The sequence below is a fragment of the Cyclopterus lumpus genome, chromosome 23, assembly GCF_009769545.1.
Source record: "Cyclopterus lumpus isolate fCycLum1 chromosome 23, fCycLum1.pri, whole genome shotgun sequence".
NCBI classification, from domain to species: Eukaryota; Metazoa; Chordata; class Actinopteri; order Perciformes; family Cyclopteridae; genus Cyclopterus; species Cyclopterus lumpus.
Genome location: NC_046988.1, coordinates 900,357 through 927,108, shown reverse-complemented (window position 1 = coordinate 927,108; position 26,752 = coordinate 900,357). Strand labels below are relative to the sequence as shown.

Below are 26,752 nucleotides of genomic sequence, written 5' to 3'. Positions count from 1 at the left end.
ACTGCCCATGCATTCATTACATGTGATCACACATTCTGTCACAGAATGATGGACGACTTTAAACAACAAGCACATTTGCTTTCCTGCTACAGTCTCCTAATCTAACACACTTACAGATTGCACTGCTACTGTCAGTTTGCATACGTACCTGAAAACGTCACTTGTCACTTAGAGCAACACGGGCATCCAAATGGAGTCCGCTTCCTGGCCCTTGTACCTCCTTATAAAGATTTTAAAGCATTACATTCAACTTAATGAAACTTCCTTTTACTGCAGTTATGAGGCCAGGAAGAATAGACAGTGAAATATGTCAGTTACCACAAGGATGGAAGCCCCAGGTCCGTCAGTTAATCGGGAAAGAGCCGCGGGTGCAAGGGATCTGGTTCATGAGGACATTTCCCACTCCAGTTCTCGTTTATTCAAAATGTCCTGTTCTGAGTGGTGATTGTAGCAACACATTCAAACTTACTCCGTGTCTTTAAAGGGTTGTATAAGGCTCAAGCAGGGTTTTATTTATATAATATTCATTAGGAGGATCACACCCAACGCTCCAATCTCCACACAACACCTGAGAGAGTCACGGTGTGTTTCCTGACGGTTTGGTTTGAGACCCATGGCATTTTAAAAGCAATTTGACCCCCGCCTGGCCCTAGCCACTTAATCTCAGTGGGCTTGTCTGTACCTGAAAATGTTCCCTCGAAGCCCCAGAGGCACAGCTCTGGCCACTCAGGCTAGCTCCAATCACAGGCTACTGGCTGGGGCAATTACAAAAACACCCCGGACCCAGGCAGAATTCTTCATCTTATCTATCCAAATGTCAGCCTCTTGCTTATTAGCTATCATCACGTCGCTGCCAATCATGGGGAAAGAGATGAGAGCTTCACTCACAGTCTGCTTACCTCCTACTGAGTCCGTCTTGGATTCTTTCGTCCTCATTTATCTTTTCAATTCAGCACGGCTTAGTTAGTCTCATTATTTGTATGCTCCACAGCAATTTGATGCCGAGGACACTGATTATAACCATTTTCACACTGACATAGTGATGCTGGTTGAACCTGCATTGGTGGTCCATCTGAATGTGAGTTATCTTTGTTTTGTGGTTCAGTGGCGTTTTATTATTCCGAATTCGGTATTGAATCCAAATCCTTTTCAATCCCTCATCAACATTTTAATTTTTCTGTTTTGAATATTTGCAAGTACCTTCAGTCAACAATAACTCAAACTCAAAGATCTCGAAGAAGAAAGTTGACAACCTCTGGCTAAAACTGCAAATGAACTGAGCAGCAGAAGGCAATGTAAGAGTGAATAATTCAGAGCCTCCATCTTTTCTCTAGAGAGGAGTTGTCATTCTGTTGGTGTTGTTGACCAGACAGCAGAACATTGTTTAATTTCCACTATTACGTGATTGTCTTTTAGTTTCAGCTGTTATCATTTGCTGCAGGTTATATAATTGTAACAGAAGCCTAAAATGAGATGCCTGCTAATGTAAGTAGAATGTCTTTGCTGAGAAAAAAGCCTGAAGAGTTAAAAACAAGTTAGTTGGTTAGCTCTCTTGCTTAAAGATAATCTCCAAGATCTCGGTAGATTATCATATACTGTGATAATTGGGGATTGGTTTTAAATCTCCCTTCCCAGAGATCCAAACTGTGCCGCTTCTCCGGACACCCATAACACCGCAAATACAACGGCTTTCATCAGTGCACCATCACACTTGTGTTACCTCATTTAATGCAACTGAAAAACCCAGCCACCTCTTTTCCAGGAAAAGTAGCAGCACGAGCTCCTAAAGTCGATAAATCTAGCGAGAAAGTCAGCAACAAGTCAGCAACAAGTCAGCAACACTTACAGCGCGTGAATTCAGGCTTCTCTCCAAAGGCCCTCCCCCAAAACGATCACAATGAACGTAAACGATGAACATGGCTATCGTTAGTACTCAGACTGGCGTCCGAGGGAAGACTGAGGCGGGATGTCCTCATAAATGATTGGACGGGCTTATTGCACTTCTTTCTTGTTTGTTTAGTTTATTTATTTATTGATTGATTGCTGACGGGATGTAACGATAATTTTAATAATAAAAATATAATAATATTAACAAATCCAAGCAAGATGAAATCGATGACCCTAATGTGGGTCGGCCATGGATCGGCAGAACATGAGTTTGTATTTTGATGGTTCTGGAATTTAAATAGCATTTCAGTAACAATCTACACAAGACCCAATGTATAGGAAGGGAAATTGAAACGCGTCTTTATTTGGCAATGCAGTTGTGTACAGTTGTGTGTTGTCCAGTGGTTTAAACAGTGTTGGGTCAGGAGCTACAGCTGTAGTCTCCAGGATGTGAGAGGTGATAAATGGGGATTAACTTGTGACTACTATGAATGGGTCCAATGTGGCTGTTCAGTGTGTTCAGTGGTGCATGAACATGCAGGTTTCCCGTGTGACAGTGGTATGGTAGGATGACTATTCTATCACAAAGCAGCTTTGAGCCATGATGTGTTGAACCAGTGATTCTACATCAAACACTATTAGTTCATTTCACACCAATGTATGTTTTCCCTAGGAATGGTGTTAGTGATATGTCAATATGGCACTATGGAACATCTGGTGCAACGTCCAATCACAGGCTGTATAGTGTAAATAGTAAGCTGTGTAACTGGACACTGGGGATCTCAATATGGATGTGCGTGATTGGTCGACTAGTCGATTAACCGTTGCTACATACGGCACTAGAACTACTAGTCGGTGAAACTTAGTGTTACTTCATGAATGTACACATTTATATTATATATAGCAGCGCCGTTGTGAGGCACATTCCTAACCAGTCCACCGGAGCGGACACTGGAGTCATATTGATTTCAGTGTCATTTAAAATACAATGTGGTTAGTGATTTCGCCTATAATATATATGCAATCATTTTCCTGACAGTTTTTTACCTTATAGATTAAAATGTGTCTTACTTTTAGATGTGTCGACTAGTCGAAGATTCAACCTGTGTTTAAATGTCAGGAAATGAATCCCATTCTCCACATGGTAAGGGTTAGGCTTCAAAAGGTCCTGGGTTAAGGTTTGGGTTCAAGTTACTGTGAGGAACTTTGAACTGGTTATGAAATCAGTTTAATACTGATGCCTTTACATGACCAACATGCATAAAACAGAGCATCAGATGGTCTGTTTCTATACACTTTCACCTCAAAGTCACCCAAAAAGCAAAGTGAGCGGACTACTCATGATAATGAGGGTCCCTTTCTTGATATGTATCCAAACACGCGTTACATTAACGTCTTAACATCTGTCTATATGACCTAAAAAACAACCACTTCTAAAAACTGCAAGGCTCTTCCATTTGAATTGCCATACATTGTACATATTATGATAGTATTCTCTCATTTACAGCTTTCATTTAATTTCAGATCTACATTAGTTATTCATTTTGTATTTTACTATGGTTATGTTATGCACCAACAACCCAAGTAGCAGTTCCTTGTACGCGTACAGGTACGTCCATGTTGAAGCAATACACAGTAATACACTGTGTTACTGTGGCCAGCAGGTGAGTGGCGGCTGATTCCGATTTTACGTAATGCCATTGAACCCCATCACCTACAGTCCAGGGGTTTGGCACTTTTAAATGGCCCCAAACAAACTCTTTGGGTACATCCCAAGTCTCTTAATAGTCTTCCTCGCTCCTCGCTTGAACCACAAGTTGTTCTGCGCCGCCATATTGACGGCCGTCCCAAAGCTCTTGGGAGGGATCTCTGAGACATGATCCCGGAGGCACGAGAGGGGGCTTCCAGGAAGTGTTTAAACACTCGACACACCCCCTCATAGTTCATTACATTACATGTCATTTAGCTGACGCTTTTATCCAAAGCGACTTACAAACTCAGTTCATCAGTTATGTGATTTCACCAGATTAAACTCAAGTTATATAGTAGATTTGTTTTCTCATTCACCATCTGGTTCAAATATATGTTCATTGTAGGTTTGAACAACAAAAGTACCACAAACAACTTATTTATAAAAAACATTAGTCTTTTCTTAATCTGTTATTTTTCTCAATAACTTGTTATGGATACAATTTAAAGTCAGAGAGCTGGAGAGATGAAACACTAACAGACTAGAGAGAGAAAACATGTCCACTTTGACAGGACTGATAACTGTCTTTATTATTATAGGTAGTAGTTTAACACCATTAAATCAACTGAAAACATTATACAATCATTTTTATCAATATTTTAAGTGAATTTTTATTGGAATGTTCGGGACCAGAAAACAAGTCCGTTCCACTGATCATGTGTTCAGAACTTCAGACACAAACTCCATCAAAAGTCTCTCCAGCTGTTAAAGTCGACTGACTGTGATCAGCTGGATCGAGACGTGATCAGATGGATCGAGACGTGATCAGATGGATCGAGACGTGATCAGATGGATCGAGACGTGATCAGCTGGATCGTGATCAGATGGATCGAGACGTGATCAGCTGGATCGTGATCAGATGGATCGAGACGTGATCAGATGGATCGTGATCAGATGGATCGAGACGTGATCAGATGGATCGAGACGTGATCAGCTGGATCGTGATCAGATGGATCGAGACGTGATCAGCTGGATCGAGACGTGATCAGATGGATCGAGACGTGATCAGCTGGATCGAGACGTGATCAGATGGATCGTGATCAGATGGATCGAGACGTGATCAGATGGATCGTGATCAGATGGATCGAGACGTGATCAGCTGGATCGAGACGTGATCAGATGGATCGAGACGTGATCAGATGGATCGAGACGTGATCAGATGGATCGAGGCGTGATCAGCTGGATCGAGACGTGATCAGATGGATCGAGACGTGATCAGATGGATCGAGACGTGATCAGATGGATCGAGACGTGATCAGCGGCCACAGTCATCAGAAATCGACGTTGCTTCACGTGACGCTTTCTAGGAAACGACGTCTCATTTCTCTTAAAACATGTTTCCTCGTTTCCTCTCTCCTCACATGGTTTCCTTGCATCTCTCCATGCATCTCTGGTGGGAGGGACTAAGACGCAAGGAAAAGACGAGTGAGGGAACAGGGATACAATTAAGAGACTTGGGATGCACCCACTCTTTGTCTCTGCTATCTGTGAGAGCTGTCCCAGATAATGATTTTCTCTGTTCCCGTGTGTTCCTCTCACAGGGAGGTGGTACATCCGTGAGGGCTGGCTGAAGGTGGTTCCTCGTAAAGGGGTGGACGCTACGCCCAAAATGTTCTTCCTGTTCTCCGACATGCTGCTGCAGGCCAAGCGCTGCAGTCCGCTGCAATTCACCAACAGAGACAAGTTTGCCGGCCAGCGCGCCTTCCCCCTGCAGGACTGCGCTGTGGAGAAGGTGTTTGGCCACACCCGGAGCCAGGGAGGCCTCCTCAGCGTGAGTGTCAGACAAAGTTTCAGGACTGGTGTATTAGACGGGGTTCAGCTCGGTCAGAGAGGGAACTAAATTAATACTGACTCACTTACGAAAGTTCACGTTTCTTTCATATATTTTCCAAATGAGGATCGGATAGGTTTACATACAAGTCTATCTAAATACAAGAAATTGTTTAATGCAAATATTTATTCCAAAACTGAACTTAATACTTTTTTTTAATAGAACGAGGACTGTGTATTTTATCCAGCATCTCTTTCTATAACCCTTCCCATGTGCACGTGCCGTATACATATGATATTAAAACATACTTGGAAAATCGATGCAATTCAGTTTATTTTGTATAGCCCAAAATCACAAATTACAAACTCTCCTCAGAAGGCTTTACAATCTGTACACATACGACATCCCTGACCTTTGACCTCACATCGGATCAGGAAAAACTCCCAAGAAATAGAAAAAAACCTTTCACAGGGAAAAAAAAGGGAAGAAACCTTCAGGAGAGCAACAGAGGAGGATCCCTCTCCCCGGATGGACAGATGAATAGATGTCATGTGTACAGAATGAACAGCATTTACAAAGTTACATAAACACATTACATGAATATGACAGAAATGTGTGCAGTGTATACTTTAGAATATTATTACATTTTTAAATAATTAAATTAGTCTTTGTCTGTGTCCAAAATGCCATCATAACCTGCTCTTTAGTACACTAGAACAATATTCAAATCAGTTTATTTCGTATAGCCCAATATCGCAAATTACAAATTTGCCTCAGAGGGCTTTACAATCTGTACACATACGACATCCCTGACCTTTGACCTCACATCGGATCAGGAAAAAGTATGTGAGATTGTTTTTGTTCCAAACATTCGTATGAACGTGAATTGGATATGATGGCGGCTCTGGCTCAGACCAGGTTGTCAGCAAACCGTGAGATCGGCTGTTCGATCCCCGCGTGTTGAAGTGTGCGTGGGCAAAGATACTGAAACCAACAGGACTCTGAAAGCTGTGCCATCAGTGTGTGAGTGTGTGTGTGACTCTATCTCGATCTATTATGATCCTGACGGGCCGGTTGGCACCTAGCATGGCAGCCTCTGCCACGAGTGTATGAATGAGTTTTAGTGGTGGGAAGACCAGCAGGGCGCTTTAATGTGTCCATTTGTCATTAAATCTTATTAAATATTATCATCTTTGTACAAACACAGGGCACGACAGCCCGCTGGTTAACAGACAGCTCTGTAACGTCGATACCACTGCAAGTATAACTTTGCTAGACGTAATTATTATTTTTATTAGTTCAGACTTCATGATTCTCAGAAATAATTATCACATGAGGTTGGCACGAGTTACCATGGTTACGCATCTCCAAACGGCAAGGAGGCTCTCAGGAAGTGACGGGGTTATTCCAGTTCAGTGCATCCTAAAAGATGTGTACTCGCATGCTTCAGCATGTTGGGTGACACACATTGGGTATGTTTCATGTCTCCAATGATAAACATAATTTATAAGAACAAGAGGATATGTTGCTTCTGTTTGTTCTAGTGCTTACCAGAACAGATTCATCAAGTCCCGTCTGTTTTTTGGATCATATCACAAATTCATATTTCAGACAAAGTAGCTGGCACCGGATTATACATTTCTTCACGTGTAAGTGTAGAACACGTTGGGAAAAGTTTCTCTGAGTGTTTGTTGGGCAGCAGGTGGGGAGACATCTGTTCTTTGATTTGAATTCACACACGACTGAGTCCTTAGCAGGGGCATTATTTCATTGCTTACTTTGCTGCTGTATGATCTGTACACAGAGGTTCCCTTGAAGTAACATGCCTCTTAGTGGTGATTGTCAGAGAAGACCTGCCCCCCCCCCCCCTCCTCCTCCCTAATCACTGCACACCCTTGTCGAAGTAGCCCAGGAGTTGAACCGGCAGCGCGTCTCTCCTCCCAGTCTGATCCGTCTCCCAGGTCGCGCTACAGCTGCCGGCTGACAAATTGTGTCTAAATGATGTAGCTGCTGTCATGAAACATTCAAAGGAACGAGTCGCGCGTCATTGAGTGAGTAACGGAAGCGCTTATGCAGCGAGTGTTTAGTGCCAATGCTGCATGGTATCAATATTCATCTTGGCAGAAAGAGCTCTTTATGTTGTGCTGCTAATGTCTGCTCACACTGCTGCTGTCCAACGTTTTGACATGAAGACGCTGAGGCAATAAAACAATTATCATCCTTCATTCATTCTTATTAATAATAATAATAATTATAACCTTTATACATCACAGATATCAAACATGGAGCACATTTAGGAAGCTCTATCTAGTAAATGTGTTCAATGTGCTGTGTCTGTTGGTCATTTCAAACAGGGCTGCACTTTATGATTACTTTCATTAACAATTAACCTTTTAGTGTCCAAAAAGTGAAAAAATGTCCACCCCCAGTTCTTAATTGGTGACACCCACACATGAATATATTCACTTTTCTTTGATAGAAAACAGAAACACCTTTCAGAGGATGGAACTGTAATAATTAACAAATGACCAGAATTGTTGCCAATAACCTCTGTCAATCAAATAATTGAATAACTGCTTGTTTCAGCTCTATTTTTAGTACAATTTTATCCTGAATTATTAAAAAAGTAATAATAGATGGATCCGAAAATGAAAATAATCTATTGTTGCATCCATGAAATTGTGTTTTGTTTTTGTAATTCCTTGGGAATTAAAAAAGGTTAAATTCCATCCCAAATCGCATGCAATATTTCACTTAACACAGCCTCATGTGGATTCCCTTCCCAAAAGATATATGTAAATAGTTCCATCATTGTAAATGCTGTATAAACATAAGCAGTCTAATCTAATTCAGGCTGCAACTCCTTTATAGATTCATAGATTGATTCATCTATTATTTTTTTGCAATTAAGAAATGAATCCTTTGGTCTTTAAAAATGTCACATTACACTTTTCTGGAGCTCAATATTACGTCTTTATTTTTCTTGTCTAGCTTTTCATGTTCTTATTCATATTTGTTTTAGATATTCAGTTGGACTGAAGATTCTTCAGATTTCATATTGATTGGCTAATCAGGTAATTAACGTGTGGTTCGAGCCAACATAAAAAACTATTTAACTTTAGTTTTTGAGACATTCAACACACACACAGAGGTCAGCTCCATGATAAGTATTGTAATTTGATACCTATTCCTAAAAATGTGATAGCGTGTTGGTGCCAGAGTAGCTGATTTACCTGCCCCATAATCAGCCAATAGGATCTGAGAGAAATCAACCCAAGATTTGGGACCCGGAGACGTGTCGTCATGACGAGGCCTGTGTGACTTCATCTGCTGGAGGCAGTGTGAATTAAAGGCATCCTTCAAGGGACTAATGAAGTGTGTGTGTGTGTGTGTGTGTGTGTGTGTGTGTGTGTGTGTGTGTGTGTGTGTGTGTGTGTGTGTGTGTGTGTGTGTGTGTGTGTGTGTGTGTGTGTGTGTGTGTGTGTGTGTGTGTGTGTGTGTGTGTGTGTGTGTGTGTGTGTGTGTGTGTGTGTGTGTGTGTGTGTGTGTGTGTGTGTGTGTGTGTGTGTGTGTGTGTGTGTGTGTGTGTGTGTGTGTGTGTGTGTGTGTGTGTGTGTGTGTGTGTGTGTGTGTGTGTGTGTGTGTGTGTGTGTGTGTGTGTGTGTGTGTGTGTGTGTGTGTGGAATCTCTCAGTTGCTGGATCAGATTAGGCTGCATATCCATCTCTTCCGGCCCTCCAGTAAATACATCTTCCTCAAGCCTGTCGCCGAGGCCGCCGCGCGTTATCTAACGGCAGAAATGGCATTTCATTAGCCTCTTATCCCACCGAGGCCCAAATGCATACTCAATAGCATTACACGTAATTTCTCATAAGGACACATTATTGATCCCGGGCCCCTACCTGAGCTGGAGGAAAAGGGCTGTCAGCACTCCAGGGCCCTCCTCGTCCAGGGCCATGAAGAATTAAAGGCAAATTAAATTTGACAGCTGTAAATGCCATGGCAATCTATATGCAAAGTTTGAAAGGGGGGGGGGGGATACCTTATATTAAAATTTCCTGTTCTTTTTTTTTTTTTGGTCACACATGTTTATAGAGAGCTAGCTTTTATTTGTGGCTCGCCCCACATTTTTTTCCTCTTCATCTTCTGTCTTCTCTCTCTCCATCTGTCGACCTTCCTTATTCTCCCTCTCTCTCGCTCTCCCCCTCCCTCCGTCTGCAGTCTTCCTCCCGCTAATATCCCCCTTGCCGCTTGAATATTTTCTCACATCCCTGACAGATTCCCTTTGATGTATAAATAATCAAGCTAAATTATGTGCGCCGATGAGGCTCCGTGCTCTGCCGTCTCTTATTATACAAAGTAATTTCTACCTAAGAGGGTCAGATTTCCTGACAAATCCCTAATTACCGTGTTGCAATAGAAGTGGAATCTATTTGTGCATAAATCAACCGTCGTCCCCCAAGTGGCGAGTGCCTAATATCATGCGGCACTCAGTTCGGCCCTACTCGCTGAACTCTGTAATTAGATAATACTTTTGATGATGGTACGTGTGAAATCTTAATCTATTTAAAGTATAATGAGAGACACTCCCCCCTCCCCTGTGTAAAAACATAATTATGTTTGATGAGCTATACACTCCTCTGTACCAGTGTTAAGTTCTGTCCAAATACGCATGGAAATAATCGATATGTCACCTCAACAAGCTAGCTTCCTGTGTAGAGGCTGCAGGTAAATATGAAGGGTCATTTAATATGCTGCGGGCCTAATTTTGATCCCCTGTAATAGCTTTCCCGGTGTAATTAAAAGCCCCTTTTTGTTTGGGCTCCTTTTGGTTTGTTTGACGAGTACAATCTGCGGCTGGCTTCAGCGACGCCAATGAAAGAGTTGGTAGTTACTGTTGACTCAAAGGAAGAGGACCTATCACTCTGGGAAGGAGTCCTGAGAACACGTCCGGTGAATGTGACGGATTCTGTTTCCCTGTTTTCTTTACCTTCAGATGTCCGTATTTGGAGGCCGTGAGGAGCAGCCGTGGTTTTTTGCTGTACCTGAAGAGAGGTTTCTTTGCTTGCTTTGGCCTGCCCTCTACTGTTTGTATAATGTCACTGCAGTTTCAGGCCCTTTCATGACGACTGACAGATGATGAGGATACTACGACACAACCAGAAGCTAACACATCTACACTTTAGTATTGTTCGCATGCCTCTTGGGAAACCAAATCATGGTGCAGGTTCTGAGGAATGTCCTGGAAAACTGAGTCCTCCTGGCCAAGTTCTTTAAAGGTGCGACGTGTACGATCTGGCCAGACTTAGAGTTTAAGACATTCAACAATTAAACTAACATGATCACAGTGTTGACGTTGTGTCCACCAGCTAGCCCCGACCCCTCTAGCTTGTAATACCACTTGAACATGGAGAGGCAATAGAGTCACTGTCTGTCCTCAGTCCAACATTAGACGACAAAGAAGTCACTAAGAAACCAATGTCTAAATGTACGCTGAGAGGGAAAAGTCCCCACGTAGCCGGTGACATCTTTGAAATGACAGAAACGTCATAGAAGTTGGTTGTGTTTGGTGTAATGCATTGTTCCAGTAATCTCTTGGTGATAAAGAGATAAATGTAACGCTAACTTGGCCCCGCATTTATCTTCTGAAGCCTTGGACCAAACGTGTGTGTTGACACGTGACAATGTTTCGCGACCATCACGTACATTTCTTCAGTTTGCCAGCAAGCTTAAATAATGTTTGGATCTGGTAAGTCTGTGTAGCATTTGAGAGCCTTGATGGAGTTTCTAATGAGGCGCACTAAGAATACACTGACGGTACCGTTCACTTTTCCTTCATTTGAAACCCTTTGCTAGAGAGATGTGAGTGCTTGTGAAGCTTCCGGTGTATTCCTTCAGCCCGGAGCTCCAACATCAGTCATTTACTACTTTTAAAGCTGGCAACAGAGCAAACATGGAATCACTGAGCAGCCCAATGCGGTGGTGGGATGGGTCTCCAGTGATCTAGGTGGGCTAAGGGGGTTTAAAATGTGTTTATGATGTGTTTATGGACAAATAGTAAAGTCTGAAAAATGTTTTTAATACTGTGACTGCCTGGAGTTTGAAGTGAATATGAACAAAACCAACTATTAGAGATTGAGAAATGTTGCCCTTTTTATTTTCATAAACATTTGAAGTAAAATATACTATACAGTTCTGTTTGTGTACATCTAGGTAGTAAATGCTCGTGGACATTGTTATTATGGTTAGGACTGTTCCATAATTCAATACAATATTTTAACGTCAATGGAATCATAGTGGTGAAATCATATCGTGATACACAATTGCCTAGATTGATAACAATCGCATTTTAAGATCATTTTGCACTAAAGTTCATAATAACATGAGAAAATACTCAGCAGTTTACATTTGCCAAGTGTTTAATTCACACAGCAGTGTGCAAAAGTAGGTTATTTCATCCAATGACCATATCGCCCACCCCTGGTTATGGGTCCTTGAAAAGTCCTGACAATGTGTGAGAACCCCATCATGCTTAGCGGTCTCCTCTTCCTCCTCTTTCTCCAGGTAACCTTCCCCAAAGCCAAACTCCTGCTGATGTCCTGCAACCAGGAGGATCTCAATGACTGGTACCAAAGCCTGAGCTCAGCTATCGGGTACGTAGCTGCTACACACACGCACGCACACACACACACACTCACACACAGGGTGCTTGAGTTTTCAAGAAGTCCTACAAATGACTTGCTAGAATGTAAGTTTATGGTTGAAGATTGACGAGTTGAGTAAGAATGAATCTGTGAATTCACTTTGAAGAAGGTCTTGAAATGATCAGGAATATTTCCTTCACCTAAAAGTATCTTATACATGAAAATGCAAGTTAAAGAAATGTTTTTGCCATAAATGGTGAGAATCTGCACTTTGTGAAATAAAGGACTTCCCTCAGGGAACCAACAACGGTCTGCTGGTTGTGCATCTCTAAACTTTGGGATATCTACGAAGTACTGCACATCCTCCTCGTGTGTACAGCTACGAATGCTGGACGAGAGCGGCACGGGGCATAGGAAACGGTTATTTAGTTTAACTATGACCCCGATGGGCTCCAAACTTCACACCTTGGATGTGTTCTGGTTTCTACTTAACTTGTGGAAAGCTGCAAACTTCGTGTGTGTGTGTGGGTGTGTGGGTGTGTGGGTGTGTGGGTGTGTGGGTGTAGGAGTTTGATTGTCCTAACTCTCAGTGGGTGAAGAATGACTTTTAGTAAAACTCTGATACTGTACCTCAAGCCTGTCTCTCTCAGACAGCGACTCATCATTGATCAGCTAGACCTCAGTAGGCCCCTGCTCCTCCCAGAGGAGGGTCCGGGTCAGCTCCGCTGTGCTGAGGGGCCAGCTCCGCTGAAGGCCCCGACCCCGGCATGCCCGGCCAGGCTAATTAGTTTATCACTTTGTCAGAGAGGAGAGGGAGGCGGCTGTCAAAGAGCTAGGACCACCCAGATTGGGGGGGCTGCAAGCTGCAAGCTGACGGCTCTAAACTCCAGGGAGTGTAATTAGCAATGGTGGAGGACTGAGGAGAGGGCGGACTGAGAGGACCAGGGGTCAGCAGCACTCACACCACTGGGGAGGTGTGTGCGCGTGCACGCATAGGCTAAATTATTGATTTAAAAGAGACACTGCCTGGCCTGACATCCCTGAATCTATCGAATGTTCTCAATGATTATAAAAAATGTATTATTTTGGGTGGTGAAGTCATATCAGATTGGTATTTTCCTGGCAAAATACTCCCGGCACACACACACACGCACACAAATATTCACATATCTACCAGCTCCCATCTGTCTGTCTGCAGAGAACTTCAAGAAAGTTTCTATTGGTTCACTCTTCGTTAAAAAAAAATGGTATTGATATCTCCACACACACACAGACACACACACACACACGTCCTAGCCAAGGGACTTAATTAGTGTGCAGATCAATGCCTGGTGACATGAGGTTGACCAGCAGGGATGTAGTGAAGGCTGAAGACAGTTTAACTCTTACTCCCCTCTTCAGCTGCTCTCTGACCTCCCCTTCTCAGGTGAGATCCATGTATTATATATGTACTGTGCAGGACTGGAGCTCATTTTCATATTATTATTTTTAATAATATTGATCCAACTTTGCAAAGTGAAGCAATGTAGTTCCTCTCCATATAGATGCATGTCCAAATCAGCCATTAATGTAACCATACACACATGATGTTGTGTTGTTTAAATCTTCATAACATAGAACGAATATAATCATAATAACAATTATTATAAATATAATCGTAACTTATAAAAGTTATTTGTAAATTAAATATTTATTGGCCTAACTAAATGAATAAACTGCTAAACAGAAAATAAATGAATAAACGATGAAATACACAAACTGAATGGACTGAATGACGAATATGATGAACAGTACAATGAATAACGATGAAGCACAACTAAAGGAAAACCACGAAGGATCAGTGACTCACATGAAATACTGACTGATTGATTAAATTCATACACATTTTTGCACCGTTCAGAGATCAATCTTCAGTGCGATGGGAAGTCGGTGCAGCTTTATGGCAGGAACAGCAAAACCACATCCATCTTGATTATTGAATTTAACCTGACTGAACAGAATTATTACTAGTTACTGACAGATTGGTTTTAATTCTTCCTTATTATTTATTTATACTTGTTGTGGACATCCCATAAACGTTGGAACATCTAACGTCCTCGTGTTTGGGTTCATAACATTAATATCATGTATATATTTATACATAACATCACAGCTCGGTGACTTTCACCGACGACGTCTGAATGACTGCGGGCGAACTTTTCGCTTCGCTCTATTCGCGTCATTCGTGCCGCGCCAAGATTTTCTACAAGATTTAACAGATTAAACCGAACTTTCAATGACTTACAACAATGGGGGGGGGGATCTATCCACCGCAGGGGAGTCTCATAAATCCACACACATGTGAAGAATCCACAAACAAATGCAGTGCGATTGACAAATAAATAAACGCAGACACGTCGTTCTGCGTGCATTTGTGAGTCTAATTTATTTGTAAATCCTTCTGTGTGCATTTGTAAATCAAACATTTGTAAATCTTGTGTGTGCATTTGCAATTATTGAGACTGATCTGACCCCATAAAATGATGCCAAACAGAATATAAATATGAATGTAAATCACTGAATGAAACCTGATCAATGAAAGAAAGATTTTATTAAACAATTACACAATTAATCAATAGGTAGATATTGTTATCATGACAGACAGACCTGTGTAGATATGAGTACCTACAGTCAGGGCCATAAGTATTTGGATTGTGATGCAATTTGTCGTCTTTTCCTCTTTACACAACTTTACACCGATATGTGGTTGAAGTGTAGACTTTCATCTTTAATCCAGTGGATATAACTAAAATATCACATTATTACAACCATTTGTACACATCCCCCCCCACATTTCCATAGGCTCAAAAGTAATTGGACAATTTGATGGCCAGGTGTGGCCTGTTCCCTCGTTTCATGACAAACTAAGCAGACAACAAGTTCTGGAGATGATTCAACATGTAGAATCTGCATTTGGTAGCTGGTCCAGGGAACTCTCAGCATGAGGACCAAAGAGGTGTCAATGCAAGTGAAGGAGGCCATTAAACGGCTGATAAGCTATACAGACCTATCTGACAGATAGCAGAAACATTACGAGTGACCAGATCAACAGTTTGCTGCATACTGAAAAATAAAGAATTTACTGGCACCAAAAGGCCCGGAAGATTTGTAAAGTAGACGTAGCAGAATTATTTCCTTGGTAAAAAAAAACCCTTCATAACAAGAATCCTGAGGTCCAGAATACTCTGGAGGAGGAGGCGTGTCTTTGTCAAAGTCTACAAGAGATGCCTTCATGAACCTGAATACAGAAGGTTTACAACAAGGTGCAAAACACTGAAGAACAGGAAGACCAGATTAGATTTGCAGGAAAACATCTGAATGAGCCTGATCAGTTTTAGATTACGGTTCTTTAGACGATGAAACCAAGATGAACTTGTACCAGAATGATGGGAAGAGAAAAGTGTGGAGAAGAAAAGGAACGGCTCCTGACCCAAAGCCAACCACATCCTCTGGTTAACAGAGCTGTGACATGGGCTGTATGGCTGCCAATGGAACTGGGTCATGGTGTTCATTGATGATGTCACAGCTGATCGAAGTGTTGAGGTGGTTAGGGCCAAACGGCTCCTCAGTACAGATGCATAATGACCAACACATACTGAGATTAATAATAATAGTATTATTCTTCAACGGCCAAGTGAGTCACCTGATCTCAACCCAATGAGCATGCTTTTCATATCCTTCAAATAAAAGTGAAGGCAGAAGGTGATGACTGGGTGGAAGACTTTCTTAAGGATTAAAAATGATCATTATATTTACAATCATGTTAGTTGGTCCAATTACTTCTGAACCTCTGAAAATGTGGGGGACTGGGTAAAAATGACTAATTCCTAAACAGTTAATTACATATTTGTGTTATCTCCATAGAAATAAAGCTGAACGTCTACACTTCAACCACATATTGATGCTTTATTTAAAATCCATTGCGGTTGTGTAAATAAGCAACATTTGAAAGATTGTGTCCCAGTCAAAATCCTTGTATATCCTGGGTGAGAGACAAGAAAAGGAATCAGGCTCAGCATATCAAGGCAAAGTGTATTTAAGTGTGTTTGTGAACCATTGGATGGGTCTCTTCGTCCTCTATGACCTCAGCGGTGAGGTCAGACACATTGTCAGACGGTTCCAGTGCCATGGTTGATCCAAAGTCCTTGTCTTGAGTTAGTCCACGTGGTCCGTCTGACCATTTTGTGGCTTATGGGTCGTGTGAGAACATCCTCTCCTCCTAAAGTAGTCTGACTCACTGTCTGCAGATAAGTTAACACCTTAAGGGGATAAGTTGCCCTTAAGGAGCGTCATCATGGTCAGGATGGCCCATGATCAAGGTGAGGCAGCTGAGACAGAGGACCGGTACTACGAGTACAACACTGACACGTAGAACAAGTGTTGCCCCCTGAGATTGACCTTTAGCTATGCGTATGTCTGACACAGGAAGCTGCAGCCTCAGCAGACTGTCGTCCATCAGAGAGACGAGTTGTGCCGGAGACCTCTCCGATCAGTCGCCGACGACCACAACACGCCGAGCGGCAGCAGGAAGAGAAACGTGGTGAGTTACACACACAAACTGACAAACATGCATCAATTTCACTTTAACTTCCGGAGTCACCTCTTATACTGCGGAGGAAATAAGTATTGGATCCCTTGCTGATTTTATAAGTTTGCCCAAATAAATGAACGGTATATAATTTTAATGGTAGGTTTATTTGAACAGTGAGAGACAGAAAATAAAATAAAAAATCCAGAAAATCACATTTTAAAGGTTATACATTTATTTGCATTTGATTGTATGAAATATGTATTTGATCCCCTCCAAAACATGACTGTGTTGTTTTCAGCACAGAGGTCAGACGTTTCTTGTAGTTGGTCACCAGGTTCTCTGGAGGGATTGTGGTCCTCTTTCAGATCCTCTACAAATCCTCAAGGGTTGGAGGACGTCGCTTGGCAACTCGAAGCTTCAGCTCCCCCCCACAGATTTTCTATGGGATTCAGACTTGCTCGGCCACTCCATGACCTTAAAACCTTTTGAAAACCATGGCCCCCCAATGGGGTGAAATGTGTAAAACATTACAATAAACATGAGCAAATATCTTGATGTTATACATCAAATTAAACAACAGAACTTGGGCAACAAGAATTAGTAAGCTATTTCAACACAACTCAAACACCAACTAAAAGAATTCTAAAAAGCCCACTCAGCACGTTTCCAGAACTAGCAACCTGTAGCTCGGTGCTATCAGAAAAAGCCAGATAGCAAAGAGCAAGAGGATTTAACACAGATTCTAAACATCTTTACAAAATCCTTCTGCACCAAAGCATCACCGAGATATGAGCCAAAGAACACGGCAACATGAATTGCTTCATCGCTTTACAGTCAGCAAATGCTGCTTTGTTGATTAGAAGACATCAAAGACTGCTGTATTTGGATGTATTGAACACCATAAGTAATATACAAGTGAAATATGTGGTTTGGAACATGAGAAAATTCAAATTGCACAGATGGTGCCCAAATGCCCATTTTGGAGACCTCGCCTAAATTCTCTGTACTAAAGCCTCTCTAACTTTGTTCTGCTTCACTTTTTCAGAGAGACTGTTCCCATATTTAATATAATCTGGTTGGGTTTAGACCTTTGCTCTGCATCCTTCCAAGAGATAATCATCCTGAAAGTGCTTTTCTTTCCTAGGCGAACCTGAAACGTCTATTTTTGTTTTTTTTGTTTCATCTTTATTTACTCTTAACCAGTAACATATATATACTAATATTTACACATCTGAACAAACTCTCACATGGATTGCCTTTATTATAGCACCAACATTATTCAAATAGTCTTGTGGTAGAGGAGATACACACTTTTTATTTTGGGTATGTTATTTTGAGCAGAAACCTAAAAAACAGGTCAGTTTTTAAAAGGTGCTTCTTGAGCCACTCCTTTTGGTGCCTTGGCCATATGTGTTGGGTCATTGTCGTAATGGAAAACTCTACTACTGAATATAAAATCGTGTTTACGTTGCCTTTAGCAGCTCAGGACACTAAACCAGAGCTAAAGTGAGAGTGAACACTGGAGGCAAATACCTGCCTGCTGGAAGTGCGAGCATGTGACCTGTAACCAGTTCACCACGGCGACTTTCTAATGTGATGACGAGGTTTAGTTGGCCCCATAAATAATGTTTGTCGGGCTGCGACAAATTCTCTACCGAATAATCTGAACTATTTTACTGATTAGTCCGTTAAAAAAAATCAAACTGACTATTTCATTGTTGTGCAGATTACATTAATAAAAGAACTTTATTGGGTTTTAGCTCGTCGTGCTTTTGTTGCACTTGCAGTGGTGGGGTTAGATTGATTAGAGTGGTTAGAGTGATACGATTGATTAGATTGGTTAGTCATAAGATTGATTAGATTGGTTAGAGTGATACGATTGATTAGAGTGGTTAGAGTGATACGATTGATTAGAGTGGTTAGTGATAAGATTATTTTCTATAGCCCAGAATCACAAATTTGCCTCAGATGGCATTACAATCTGTACACATACGACATCCAGGCAGGCCTGGTTCCAGACACAGCCACGATCCATGAAAACCTGAGAGGCGAGAAGGCACAAAGACTCCGGGGAAGAAGTAGAGTTTGTAATGTGTCCAGAAGGAGAGCGAGAAGACTGACGTCACGATCGTCTGCAAGCGCCCGTCATCCAGACGCAGTTCCTGGAGAAGCTGTGTGCGGCTACGGATAATATTATATATAATATATCATATTAATATTATGAACCCAGACACAAGGGCTTGATGTTCCGACGTTTCTGGAAGGAACAACATGTACAAAGCAGAAATAGTGGTTATTTCTTCCATGGTAGATGGCGGTAATGAACTGTTTCTAATGGCGATAAGCCACGCCTCTCCGGCGCTTTCAGTGCGAATGACCACAAATAGTCCGTAAATTCACGCGAGTAAAGCAACGCGAGAGTTCGCTTCTCTTTTGGTGTGAACGCAGCATGAAGGAGAGTGAACAGTCGGCACTCCGCTGCAGAAAAAAATTACCTTCAAAATAAAAGCACAGGATTTATTTCTTCTTGAGTTTGAGACCTGTGGGTTAGAAGATTAGCTTGATTAGCGTGGTTAGATTGATTAGCGTGGTTGTATTGGTTAGATTTATTAGCGTGGTTAGATTGATTAGCGTGGTTAGATTGATTAGCGTGGTTGTATTGGTTAGATTTATTAGAGTGGTTAGATTGATTAGCGTGGTTGTATTGGTTAGATTTATTAGCGTGGTTAGATTGATTAGCGTGGTTAGATTGATTAGCGTGGTTGTATTGGTTAGATTTATTAGCGTGGTTAGATTGATTAGCGTGGTTAGATTGATTAGCGTGGTTAGAGTGGTTAGATTTATTAGCGTGGTTAGATTGATTAGCGTGGTTGGAGTGGTTAGATTTATTAGCGTGGTTAGATTGATTAGCGTGGTTATATTGGTTAGATTTATTAGCGTGGTTAGATTGATTAGCGTGGTTATATTGGTTAGATTTATTAGCGTGGTTAGATTGATTAGCGTGGTTAGATTTATTAGCGTGGTTAGATTGGTTAGAGTGGTTAGATTGATTAGCGTGGTTAGATTTATTAGCGTGGTTAGATTGGTTAGATTTATTAGCGTGGTTAGAGTGGTTAGATTGATTAGCGTGGTTAGATTGATTAGCGTGGTTAGATTGATTAGCGTGGTTAGATTGGTTAGCGTGGTTAGATTTATTAGCATGGTTATATTGGTTAGTGTGCTTAGATTGGTTAGCGTGGTTAGATTGGTTAGCGTGGTTAGATTGGTTAGCGTGGTTAGATTGTTAGTGTGGTTCGATTGGTTAGCATGGTTAGAGTGGTTAGCATGGTTAGAGTGGTTAGCGTGGTTAGATTGGTTAGCGTGGTTTGATTGGTTAGTTTGGTTAGTGTGGTTAGATTGGTTGGCGTGGTTAGATTGGTTAGTGTGGTTTGATTGGTTAACATGGTTAGAGTGGTTTGATTGGTTAGCGTGGTTAGATTGGTTAGCATGGTTAGTGTGGTTAGATTGGTTGGCGTGGTTAGATTGGTTAGTGTGGTTTGATTGGTTAACATGGTTAGAGTGGTTTGATTGGTTAGCGTGGTTTGATTGGTTAGATTGGTTAGCATGGTTAGAGTGGTTAGCGTGGTTAGATTGGTTAGCGTGGTTAGATTGGTTAGTGTGGTTAGATTAGTTAGTGTGGTTAGATTGGTTAGCGTGGTTAGATTGGTTAGTGTGGTTAGATTGGTTGGCGTGGTTAGATTGGTTAGCGTGGTTTGATTGGTTAGCGTGGTTAGATTGGTTAGTGTGGTTAGATTTGTTGGCGTGGTTAGTGTGGTTAGATTGGTTAGTGTGGTTAGATTGATTAGTGTGGTTAGATTGGTTGGCGTGGTTGGATTGGTTAGATTGGTTGGCGTGGTTGGATTGGTTAGATTGGTTAGTGTGGTTAGATTGGTTAGTGTGGTTAGATTGGTTGGCGTGGTTAGATTGGTTAGCGTGGTTAGTGTGGTTAGATTGGTTAGTGTGGTTAGATTGGTTAGATTGGTTAGTGTGGTTAGATTGGTTAGTGTGGTTAGATTGGTTAGTGTGGTTAGATTGGTTGGCGTGGTTGGATTGGTTAGATTGGTTAGTGTGGTTAGATTGGTTAGATTGGTTAGTGTGGTTAGATTGGTTAGTGTGGTTAGATTGGTTGGCGTGGTTAGATTGGTTAGTGTGGTTAGATTGGTTGGCGTGGTTAGATTGGTTGGCGTGGTTAGATTGGTTAGTGTGGTTAGATTGGTTAGCGTGGTACCAAATGTTCCACTCATGGGCTCTTCACATCTCTGGACAGCCCGTCTTTGTTTGATGCTCACATTTAGTCGTACATATTATTTGTGGCTGGGAAATATAACAAATTTAAACCACGTTTTCCAGAGGCCTTTTCACACTAAAGCCAGTTTCCATCCATTCTTCTGCCCCTCTCCTCAGGTGAGCAGTGAGACCAATGAACATGCTCAGAAGCCTCCAGTTGAGTGGATGGGCAGCGCCCCCAAGAGGATGAAGCAGTGTGACGCTCCAGAGCACAGGTGGGCTCATTTCAGTTCTTTCATCAGCTGTCAGTCCTCTTACATGCAAACGCTTTCCTAACTGTGTGTGTGTGTGTGTGTGTGTGTGTGTGTGTGTGTGTGTGTGCGCAGTGCGGAGGAGTCCACTTCCAGCTGTGTGATCCTCTGAAGGACTTCCTCTGAGATGATCCTGCACCGTCTGTCTGAGAGTTTAACTTTGTGCATCTGGAGATTATTAATAACAGCAGCTTCTGCTCATCCTGTCCATGAAACTCTCCATCTGCTGTTTTACACACCAAATATATGTTGATGCTGCTTGTCTCTATTTACAATGTTGTAACACCAACAGCTGCAGTGCAGCGGTGTTTTGACGAGTTCACCGTGGTGGTCCCTGAATGCACCACTCTGTGCATCAGTCTTGGTTTTACACTGCATTTACAGGCAAACTTCAGAAAGGAAAAGAAGCTTTGGATATGTTCTAAAATAAACTATACATACATACATGATGGGAAAAGACCCAATATTCAGCCGGTTACAGGTGGACCCCAGGGCTAGTTTTAGATTATCAATATAAATATGTATTTGTTGCCAAATACCCTTTTTTTTAATGTTGTTTTCACTTGTATTTCATGTCTGTTGTCATAGACGGCTGTTTGACACCTTTGGGCCCTAAGTGTCAGTGGGAAAAACACTTATGAAATAAATAGTGTTATTTTTAAATATCAATAGCTATAATAGACTATTATATTGATTATTGTCTTATAATGTCTTATCTTTTTTATTTAATGGTGGTCAATATTCAATATAATATTGTCAATATAATAACCATAATTATAACTGCGAATATATTCTTCCAACTTGATATGGATGGATGGTCGGTCATCTTGAGAAACTAGCAGACTGCATTAAAACCATAATCCACATGAGCAGCCCAGTTTAGGGACGCCGTCTGGAGCCGACAGCGAGAGCCCTTCAGGCCTTCAGTTGTCGTCAGGATGTGATGAGAATGTTACAAATACAACAAGAATGTTGACCCACATGACCTGGACTGGACCAGGTCATGTGGGTTTATCTCCACATGACCTGGTCCAGTCTAGGTCATGTGGGTTTATCTCCACATGACCTGGACTGGACTAGACCAGGTCATGTGGGTTTATCTCCACATGACCTGGTCCAGTCTAGGTCATGTGGGTTTATCTCCACATGACCTAGACTGGACCAGGTCATGTGGGTTTATCTCCAGATGACCTGGTCCAGTCTAGGTCATGTGGGTTTATCTCCACATGACCTGGACTGGACTGGACCAGGTCATGTGGGTTTATCTCCACATGACCTGGACTGGACTGGACCAGGTCCCACCGATGAGCCCGGTTCGCTTTACTGCCTCACACGAACATGATCCTCTGTTCGAATGTGCAACTCTTGGAATGTCTGATTTTATTGTTTTATTTGCCAGATATACAGATTCTCATAACTGTTGCATGTGTGAGACACTGTGATGATTTATGGTTGTTATTATCATGATGAATGGAATGAGTGCATTTAATCATCTGCACTGCATTCTGGAGATGATTTCTGTGACTTATCTGCATCCAGGCAAGAAACCCTGGTAACCAGATGTAAAGTTCTATATGTTTTTTATCACATTATTTATCCTTCATTATATCTTTTATTAACCCACCATCAAATATGTGCTTCTCTTCTGCATTTTATTAACACTATTTAGCATTTTGCTCATCTTGGTGTGTATTTTACAGATCATTTAGCTCATTAAAGCTTTTACGCGGTTTACACATCATGAATGGAGATGGATGTCATTTAAATGTCCCAATAAAACTCTAAAGAAGTCATTTTTGCAAAATGTGGTCACTACACCATCAACTTTGACCTCATGAACGTCGCACACACGTTTTCCCACTAAAAATAACAATCTGGTCCAAAGAACAAAAGCATAATTTGTCCTTGAACGGCAGCGTAATGTTTTCTCTCTAAACAAGAGAAATGAAGTGGAATAAAAGATGTCTTCCTCACACGCCTCCACTGGAAGGGATGAAGCCTAAATATAGTCCAGTCATCTTCTTCCAATGAGCAACAGTTTGTTTACAGATGTTCAAATTTAACCAAAACATGACAGATAGAAAATACTAATAAAAGTAAGAAGATCAAGTGATTTGACATGAGGGAGACAGACATGTCCCTGAGTGACAGGTTCACATATCTTTACCAGAATCACGACTCATATACTGCTTGTTGTCACGCTGCAGTACGGATTTATGGACACAAGATGGAGGCAGAGACCAGATATTGCCTTGTGACCTCTGACTCTGCTCACAACATACAGTGTTCACTCTCTGTAGGTTAGGCAGTATGTACACTTGAGGAATAAAGGTCCTCTGCATATATTGAGCTGAGAATATTGCTATGGATGTACCTGATATGAGATCCACTTGTTAAAGGGAATCACAATATAAATGTCTCTGAAGTTGAACATACAGTATTTTAGGAGAGACGCCCACCACTTGCCAGATAAAGGTTATGTCAATTAAATCTCTCCTGGAAGGAAACAGGAAGGCTTTTAGTCCCGTTTCCAACACGGGGAGTGGTGCACTGCAGCCTCTTGTGGCCGAAATGAGTATTACAACAACACGCAACATTTTGTTTTACCAACTGTTTTCACTGATCAAAAAAAGTAGATTAGACTTTTTTCACCTGTTCTTAAGTTAGAAATACAAAATATAAAAAGAAAACAATTCAGACCAATCATAGAACCTCATTGATCCTCCTTTCCTCCAATGAGCAGGGTCCCTGTGTTTAGGATGGAATCACGTCTTCTGTTTTTAAAGGAGCATACATGTGCAAAATCAGACAGAAATCAGAATTAAATGTTAAAACGGTTTATATGTGTCATTATGACATCAAGCAGGATCTCTGAAAGCTGCAGATTAAAGCATTTGTAGTCCTCCAAGAAGTTATGAAGCTGAAATGTCTGACACATTCTGAAATAATAAACTGCTCTCCCGACAAAGACTTACCATGTTTTATGACCGCATCTTTATGAAACATCCAATTGTTAATAAACAACTTAAACCTTTTCATGTTTATATTCTTTTTGGCATCATTTTGCAGCCGATAGCACAGAGTTCAAATAAGGAAGAATTAAAACCAATCTGTCAGTAACTAGTAATAATTCTGTTCAGTCAGGTTAAATTCAATAATCAAGATGTGGTTTTGCTGTTCCCGTCATAAAGCTGCACCGACTTCTTCTCGCTTCTACTACTTTGACTCTTGGTGTGTCCACCTGACCCGGCATCCCGCTGAGAGACGAGGAAGAGCGGTTCCAGCCAAACCTCAACGAAGACGACCAGGTTCTGAAGATATCAGAAATGGAACCTACAACCATCCGACCAGGTCTTACAGCTCCGCCCCCCATCGGACCATCAGAGCCGGCAGCTAAACAAAGATGTAAATGAGTTGGATGTTCTTCGGTCAAATCAATTGAACGAAACAATCTTAGATATAAACACACTGACACACCGACAGACGACACACTGACACACTGATACACTGACAGACGACACACTGAGACACTGACACACTGACACACTGACACACTGATACACTGACAGACGACACACTGACACACTGACACACTGATACACTGATACACTGACAGACGACACACTGACACACTGACACACTGATACACTGACAGACCGACACACGACACACTGACACACTGATACACTGACAGACGACACACTGACACACTGACACACTGATACACTGACACACTGACAGACCGACACACGACACACTGACACACTGACACACGACACACTGACACACCGACACACGAGACACTGACACACTGACACACCGACAGACGACACACTGACACACCGACAGACGACACACTGAGACACTGACACACTGACACACGACACACTGAGACACTGACACACTGACACACGACACACTGACACACTGACACACGACACACTGACACACAGACAGACCGACACACGACACACTGACACACTGACACACGACACACTGACACACAGACAGACCGACACACGACACACTGACACACGACACACGACACACGACACACTGACACACCGACACACCGACACACTGACACACGACACACCGACACACCGACACACTGACACACGACACACTGACACACAGACAGACCGACACACGACACACTGACACACCGACACACTGACACACGACACACCGACACACCGACACACTGACACACGACACACTGACACACAGACAGACCGACACACGACACACTGACACACCGACACACCGACACACTGACACACGACACACCGACACACCGACACACTGACACACGACAGACGACAGACGACACACTGACACACTGACACACTGACACACCGACACACGACACACCGACAGACGACAGACGACACACGACAGACGACACACCGACACATGAAACATCGACAGACCGACACACCGACACACCGACACATGACAGGACCGGCCGTGAACTACAGTAATTACAATATTACAGTGATACCAGGTCAGGACACACTAACACACTAATAATCATCTGTATGACTTGTGTTAGTTCCAATAGGAATATTCTGATGTGCACTAGATTACTGCTTTCTGATTTTTTTTTTATTCAACATTTCCTGGTTTTGATGCTTCATAATGGAACGTTTTCAATCACAAAATAATAAATAATACAATTTAAAAAATAGGAAATTAAATTTGCTTATCCCTTTTTTTACAGTCCTTTTGACTGGCTGTGAAACGGTTACATGCACGTTCAAACGTATTGGCCCTCTGGGCTGATTGGCCGAGTCTAACCGAGTCAAGCCAAGCCAGCACATGTGTGGTAAAGGGGAGCTGGGTCAGGTGAAACACTCCAGCCAATGGTGGATAAAGCCAGACAATCAACAATTAGAGGACATCTCTCACAGCAGTATCCATCCATCCATCCATCCATTTTCAATACCGCTTATCCTCATTAGGGTCGCGGGGGCGCTGGAGCCTATCCCAGCTGACATAGGGCGAAGGCAGGGGACACCCTGGACAGGCCGCCAGTCCATCGAGGGCACATGTAGGGACATACAACCATTCACTCTCACATTCACACCTATGGGACATTTAGAGATCAATTAACCTGCAGCATGTCTTTGGACTGTGGGAGGAAGCCGGAGAGCCCGGAGAGAACCCACGCTGCCACGGGGAGAACATGCAAACTCCACACAGAAGGACCGCTCCGACCGGGAATCGAACCCGCGGCCCTCTTGCTGTGAGGCGACAGTGCTAGCCACTACACCACCGTGCAGCCCCACTTGCAGGTTTTTGATTATCATTTTTCATAAGCAGGCTTGAAATCTAAGGACAACAAAATAAGGACAATCCTTATTTTAAATTATTGATTTACTCACAATATCCAGAAAGCAAAGCTGACAATAATCAAATTACCACCAATGAACGGACTCATGATAAACCTGGGACCTCGTGTTCCAGGACCCAGGAAAAGTGTATTTATGGATTTTGGGTATAATAGTGTGTGGGGCCAGGAGGCCGAATACAAAATTGCTGTTTACATTTT

At 42.1% G+C, this 26,752-nt stretch overlaps 1 protein-coding gene and 1 long non-coding RNA gene across 6 annotated transcripts in view; both read left to right on the top strand.

The window, feature by feature from the left end:
• arhgef39 (Rho guanine nucleotide exchange factor (GEF) 39) overlaps positions 1-24,605 on the top strand; it is a 60,107-nt gene extending 35,502 nt beyond the window's left edge. For 4 of the 5 annotated variants that reach the window (XR_004608964.1, XR_004608966.1, XR_004608965.1 and 1 more), the window contains 6 exons: positions 5,179-5,408; positions 11,972-12,060; positions 16,516-16,630; positions 21,065-21,162; positions 21,274-22,238; positions 22,449-22,991. Coding sequence is in view for 1 of the 5 variants with exons in the window: in XM_034526125.1 (XP_034382016.1) it covers positions 5,179-5,408; positions 11,972-12,060; positions 16,516-16,630; positions 21,065-21,162; positions 24,390-24,423 (566 nt within the window). In the remaining 4 variants the exon portion in view is untranslated. Of the gene's footprint in view, positions 1-5,178; positions 5,409-11,971; positions 12,061-16,515; positions 16,631-21,064; positions 21,163-21,273; positions 22,239-22,448; positions 22,992-24,389 lie in introns of those variants that run through there. The other variant, XM_034526125.1, reaches the window with a different exon arrangement.
• LOC117726076 lies at positions 22,335-22,991 on the top strand. The gene is made up of 2 exons (XR_004608968.1): positions 22,335-22,448; positions 22,494-22,991. It is a non-coding gene; the product is annotated as an uncharacterized LOC117726076 (long non-coding RNA).
• Positions 24,606-26,752: the final 2,147 nt, after the last annotated feature.